General features: G+C 36.9%; 2 protein-coding genes across 3 annotated transcripts in view; one reads left to right on the top strand and one right to left on the bottom strand.

Annotated features, from left to right (window-relative positions):
- LOC107635496 (pentatricopeptide repeat-containing protein At3g29290) lies at window positions 197-3,991 on the top strand. The gene is made up of 6 exons (XM_021122114.1): window positions 197-281; window positions 432-513; window positions 622-2,276; window positions 2,478-2,727; window positions 2,906-3,111; window positions 3,580-3,991. The coding sequence occupies exons 2-4, from the start codon at window positions 450-452 to the stop codon at window positions 2,637-2,639; spliced, it is 1,881 nt and encodes a 626-aa protein (XP_020977773.1). The 5' UTR covers window positions 197-281; window positions 432-449; the 3' UTR covers window positions 2,640-2,727; window positions 2,906-3,111; window positions 3,580-3,991.
- The window catches only part of LOC107635495 (pentatricopeptide repeat-containing protein At2g31400, chloroplastic), a gene marked incomplete in the record, with an annotated part of 3,834 nt that continues 1,755 nt past the window's right edge, over window positions 4,185-6,263 (bottom strand). Inside the window, 5 exon segments of one of the 2 annotated variants that reach the window (XM_016338981.2) lie at window positions 4,185-4,458; window positions 4,537-4,812; window positions 4,912-5,096; window positions 5,237-5,453; window positions 5,547-6,263. In XM_016338981.2, coding sequence (XP_016194467.1) covers window positions 4,554-4,812; window positions 4,912-5,096; window positions 5,237-5,453; window positions 5,547-6,263 — 1,378 coding nt within the window. 2 annotated transcript variants of the gene reach the window in all.

The raw sequence follows: 6,263 nt of genomic DNA, 5'->3' as shown, positions 1-6,263 counted from the left end.
ATAATTTTCTTTTGTAAAATAATATTCATTATCTATATATTAACCAATAAAATATTAACACAAGATTCAAATATTTTAATAAATTGATTATATAAGGTAAAATTTTAAATGATATTGTGCAAAAAAAATATAAGAAATTAATTTAAATGTGCAATTAAATTTATAAGAAATTGTTTAATTTCCCCTTCATATTAAAATATCTATGCTTTAGTAGGCATTGGACTTCAGCTTCAGCCTCAATCTTCTTCTTCTTCACTCCAAAACGCAGCGTTTTCATTCTGGTTTGGTTTCGTTCCTCTGCTTTTTGAATGTTGTATACTCTGTTCTGTTCAGTTCGATTGTTTCGTTCCTAAAGGTACCTCTTTTAACTTCATCCTTTCGTTTTGGTTTGTTATATTTCACTAATTACATTTGTTTAATGTATATTTCAGGTAACCGTTGTTATTATTATGTTGAATTTGCTATTTCAGTGTCAAAAGCCTCTTACTTGTTGCATTCACAAACCCTTTCTTGGTAATAATGCCCAATTTCAAACAATTCCTTACTTAACAAGAACACACAACAACCTTATTAGCAACATTGATTCCATGATGTCACAACAAAAGGTTTGTGTGCTTTCAGTTAGGTCAACTGGGTCCCCACAATTGTCTAAGGACATGGCTAATAGTTTTGAATTTGGTCTTTCTGAAGAAGAGGAGGAAGAACAATATGTTGATGATAATGATGATGAAGAAGAATATGTTAATGGTTATGAAGAGGAATATTTTGAAGAAGGAGAAAAAAATTATAGTTCGTTTGTTTCAAAGAATCATTTGCCTCCATGGGGAGAAGTAGAAGTAAAAGTAGTAGAAGAAGAAGACAAAAATGATGATGATATTGATGATGGAGGGAGAGAAGCTGATGAATCTTTTGTGCTCAATAATGATGATGATGATGATGAAGATGAAGATGAGGATGAAGATGATGTTGAAGGAAGAGAAGGAATTGATGCATCTTTTGTAGGCAAGAAGGATTTACCACCCTGGGGAGAAGTGGAAGGTTCTAGGCACTGGCATTCTCGAATTGTCGATGTTACTCGGTCAGCTTCGAAAGAGAAGGGACTTGTGAATGAGCAAAGAGCTCTTTATTTGGAGGAAACGGATGAGAATGTTCTTTCTAATAGGATTTTGGTGCTTAGTAGAACTAACAAGATTAGAAGTGCAATGGAATATTTTAGGTCTATGGAATTATCAGGCCTTTGTCCGAATATCCATGCTTGTAATTCTCTTATGTCTAGCCTTATGAGACATGGGTGGCTTGACGATTGCTTCAAGGTGTTCAGGTTCACGAGAACTTGGAAGATTACTACTGGGCATACTTATAGCTTGATTCTTATGGCACAGGTAAAAGCTCAAGGTTGTGACTCGGCCATAAATTTCTTTAGAGAACTAGAAAGCGAATGCGATGTGAGAAAGGATTTTGATGCAATTGTTTACAACACTATGATATCAATTTGCAGAAGGGTTGGCAATTGGAGTGAGATAGAGAGGGTGTGGAGTGATATGAAGGCAAATGGATGTGTAGGAACCGAAGTTACATATCGACTATTGGTCACTAGTTTTGCACGACGCGGTCAGAGTGAGCTTACCCTTTATGCTTACCATGAGATGATTCAGAATGGATTTGTACCAGAAAGCAACACATTGAACGCCATAGTTAGTGTATACGCGAAGGAGGGAAAATGGGATGCTGCATCAAATGTCTTTCAGAAAATGTTGAAGAGTGAACTTAAGCCAAACATTATTGCATGCAATGCATTGATTAACTCGCTTGGAAGGGCTGGAGAACTCAAACAAGCATATCAGGTCTATAATACAATGAAATTGTTGGGCCATAAACCAGATGCATATACATTCAGTGCACTACTTAGTTCTCTTAACAAGGCTAATAGGCATCATGAAGCTCTGCAGCTTTTTGAGATGGTTAAAAAAACGGAAGCGTCTCAGTTCAATGTACGTTTATACAATACTGTTTTGATGTCCTGCTCCAAGCTTCGGTTATGGGATAAAGCTCTAGAAATTCTGTGGCAGATGGAAGCTTCTGAAATGTCTGATTTGACAATGTCGTATAATCTTGTTATCAGGACCTGTGAGCTTGCAAGGAAGCCAACAATTGCTCTGCAAGTGTATCAGCATATGGTTGACCAGAATTGCATTCCGAACACATTAACTTATCTGTCCCTGGTTCGATGTTGTGTTCGTGGAGATCTCTGGGAAGAATTAGAGGAAATATTAAAGGCGAGTAAAAAGCATTTTTTAACTTTTAGTTACATTGTACTAGCATATAAAATTGTTATGTTAATGCTATGAACATATCCATTTTGTCTTTTTTTGCACACAAATAATTATGAATGTTAATTAAATTGAGTATAACTGAGCTACCTCCTTTTCCGATCTGATATAAGCACTTAACCTCCCCAATATCTGTTCATTTTGCAGCGGACTATGCCAAATGCCACTCTTTATAATGCTGCTGTGCAAGGGATGTGTTTACGTCACAAGGTTAATTTGGCAAACAAGGTTTATGCAAAAATGCTAGAGAAAAATCTTCAACCTGACATCAGAACACAAGTACTGATGCACTCTATGTTAAGGAAGTAGCTAGTAGACTGTTAGTTGCTATAGCTACAGTATAGAGTTTAGAAACAATGACAAATGCGGTAGAGAACGAACACAACATAATGTTTCTGTAAGTATGGTATAGCTTCCAAATTATCATCTGCATACTTTCATCTTTCCTTTGATGCCGAAGGATGTAAAGTGAACTTTATATTAATGGCATATTAAATAGTTCTAGCCTACTCCAGGGCACATTTTTTGCCCCTTGCAATTAGTTTCTGAAATATTCTTAGTGTTATCTCTTGCAGGGTTCATAAATCTCAAATTCAGCTTGTTATGCCAAATCCACTCATATATCCTCGAAGTCCTACACTCAAGCTCCTCTTGGTTTAACTGCAGCAGTGGCTCTTCTGGTATTCAAAATAGACTATAAGCTTTTCAGCTGAGCAGAAGAAATCCCTTGAATACCAGATCCAACTTGGAGGTTGGCATTGGCCTGCTTCGTTCCGACATGGTAATTTCACTTAATACCTTTTTGTTTTACTTATTCCTGTTAGACTATGCTGGTATATTCAATAAAATTTTCTTCTTAGTTGTGAGTGTAAAGTCAAGGATTTGGGAATTGGGATGTAGCATACTTCTAGTTTCGACTTCAGATCAGTAGAGTAAATGATTTCAAGTATAACTATGAGAAAAATTGTATGTTTTCGTAATTTAAATTTTAAACACTTGTTCCACCTTGCTTGTTCTTCGTCAAGGCTTTTCATTTATGTACATAAAAACCTAATCTTTTGTATTACATCAGCTGAGGAATGTATATTATACTCCTGATGGTTATTTAATGTAGTTGAAATCTCTGTTCAAACAGATTCACATTGATCATTGCATTTCTGTGGTGCTGTGCTGAACAATGAACATGAAGAGTGCATATGACTTTTTACTTTATCTTTTTTCATTTTTGGAATTGTTCATGCTACTACAGGTCATGGATGGCAGTTACTAATTAGGTGACTACTACATTGTGAAACCTGTGATTCTTCAGAACCTAATCCTAGGGGCATTAGCCATGGAACCACCACAGATGACAGATCCAACCTCGGATAACTCAAGAACATATGTGCATTACTCAAATGGATCTTCCAACACGAAACTTGTGACCTGATCATGTATAAATCTCCACTGTTAATTAATGGTAAAATTATGTGAAAAAATTTATGAGAGATTGTGCATCAAGTTTAACTTGAAAGTGTGAAGTAGTATTTGGGGTGTACATGTATTTGGAAAAGGTTTTGTGACTTTTGACTTCTGTAATATTTTTGGGTGTAACGACAATTTAAGATGTTGACTCCTTATATTCTGAAGTTATCAGAAAATACATCATGCAGTTGGAAGTAGATCTGCATAATATCTTTCAAATATTCACAAATCGATGTAAATAATATGCTGTCAAATTGTGATTAGAAAAACGCATCTAGATTGTAATAAGCAGCATATCAATGTTTTGAATATACAGGAATATTATATATAACTATGACCATTTGGAATAAAATTAAGGGACAAACCATTTGGTGCCAAACTTTCCTTCTGTAAATCACTTGCTAATAGACTTATGGATCCATTGGACTAAAATGAAGGATAATTAGAGTATAAAATGATCATTCGTTATTTTAAACTGTCTCTAACAAATATTTTCACAAGAACCTTCCCCACAATAAACAAAATAGGGGAAGGTTAGAGACATTTAACCTGTAGGTAGGCCTAATATATATATATATATTACAAAAGAGTGCTACTTTATGCTTACAAGGGGAATTGATTCTCTCAATTGCAGAATTCAATTGAGAGAATCAAGTGTTGTGTTTTACTGTATTGGGTCACAAGATCCAACACATGATCCTCTCAATTGTATTCTGCAATTTTGAGGATCTGTCCCCGGCTTCTACAACCCTTTTCTTTTCAAGGGGCCTGCAAGCTATATACTAGACCAGAAGCAGTAGGTTCAGAAGCAGTAATGCGATCATGCAGAACAAGCACATTCAGTGTGCTTGATTTCTTGAGCCATGCAGCAACCAAATATCCAGGGGATGTGAACCTTCCAATGTTAGACTCAGCAATCTTGAAAGGTGCTCCGATCCCATTCAGAAGAGCTTCGATTTTTCTCTTCAAAGCTCCATCGCCTAGCACTTTGCTATGCTTTCCCCAACCAGTTAAAATACTGTATATAAAGGATATCATAAAACACACACATTAGTCACGTCAGTAATCCAATGCAAGGATATAATAACAATGAATCTTAGGGTGGGAAGGTGCATACCTTAACAGCTTTGGCAGTTCAGATCCTTCAAAAACAATTGATCGAATGTTTAGCAACCAATCGTGAACCATCGCGCATGCAGCTCCACAAGACATCAGGTGTAGATCCAAGCACTCAATGGACCAGTCGCCAGTCCACACATTTCGGTTTCGCCCTTCAAGCACAACCAGCTGCGCTCCACGTTTCTATGGTCAAAATTAATTGAGAAAAATGAGAGTGATAGATCAACACAGTTGAAAGCTGCATCAGTATGAACTTCTAACCTTAACCATCAAACTGATGAGACATGTAGGCAAGTAGCAACTTTCTAGTTGCACAAATTTACCTGACCAAAGTTCCACAGCATGTCAGTTAGAGCATTATAAAAGGCAGATGCTGTCAAATTATCCATGCGCTTCATGTCATCAAAGACAGCTTGAGCATGGAGCCATGTGTTTTCCCTTGAACCCATGAGCAGTCCATGGGCTACACCATACACCTGGTCATTGAACAGGCGGAGCTCATCCAACAGCCTTGAAGCATCTTCAAATGAATTGCAGCGGCTGCATCCAAGGGACCACATTAATGTATGTCTTAATCAATGACCTATTCACATAAGAATATCAAAGTATGAGAAATCTTGGATAACAATTTACCTGCAGGCATTCAGAATCGCTGAAAATGTGACAACATTTGGTTTAATTTCCAGCTCATGCATTTTTCTTAAGAGCCACAATATGCTGAAATCTTGTTTGGTCCTCAAATCCTTCTTTCCATGTCCTGCTTTCTCCACAGCAAGTTGCTCGAACATCTTTGAGATTCGGTCTTCTTTGTCAGATCCCGTCTGATTCTGGGATGACGCCGCAATAAGCATAGAAGCTGAAGATTCAGTCTGATCGTCATTGGCCCGAAAAGAAGTTTTAAACCCGAGAGCTGAAACGTCACCAAAGGCATCAATCATGGAGTTATAGGTGACCACATTAGGAGTGATTCCATTCCTGGTCATCACATCAAGCAACACCATAGCAGATTCCACTAGCCCATTTTTACAGAGAGTATCAATAAGTTGACTATAAAAGACAACATCAACCTCCAGGTCATTCTCCTTGAACTCTCTGTAAACTTCCATTGCTTCCATGTACATTCCTCCTTTAGTATAGACATTAATCAATGTAGAGTAAGTTAATGTGTTTGGATAAATGTGCTTTCTTTTCATCTCAGTAAATATTCTCTTAACTTCATCATACATTCCATGCTTCCCATATCCACCCAAAAGAGCATTGTAAGTTACAATATCCTTTTTGTAACCACAGATCTCCATCTCTTCGCTGGCGAATAGTGCGTCCTCAAACAAACCAAGCCTTCCATAGACT

Source organism: Arachis ipaensis, chromosome B04 (assembly GCF_000816755.2).
Source record: "Arachis ipaensis cultivar K30076 chromosome B04, Araip1.1, whole genome shotgun sequence".
Classification (NCBI taxonomy): domain Eukaryota; kingdom Viridiplantae; phylum Streptophyta; class Magnoliopsida; order Fabales; family Fabaceae; genus Arachis; species Arachis ipaensis.
Note: the sequence above shows the minus strand (reverse complement) of the source record. Positions and strands in the feature narration are given on the sequence as shown.

Excerpts from the sequence above, each read along its gene's own strand:
- LOC107635496 (XM_021122114.1), top strand. The coding sequence starts at position 450 with ATGTTGAATTTGCTATTTCAGTGTCAAAAGCCTCTTACTTGTTGCATT. Across the intron at positions 514-621 it reads CATTCACAAACCCTTTCTTG|TTAGGTCAACTGGGTCCCCA; the intron begins GTAATAATGCCC and ends GTGTGCTTTCAG. Across the intron at positions 2,277-2,477 it reads AATTAGAGGAAATATTAAAG|CGGACTATGCCAAATGCCAC; the intron begins GCGAGTAAAAAG and ends TTCATTTTGCAG.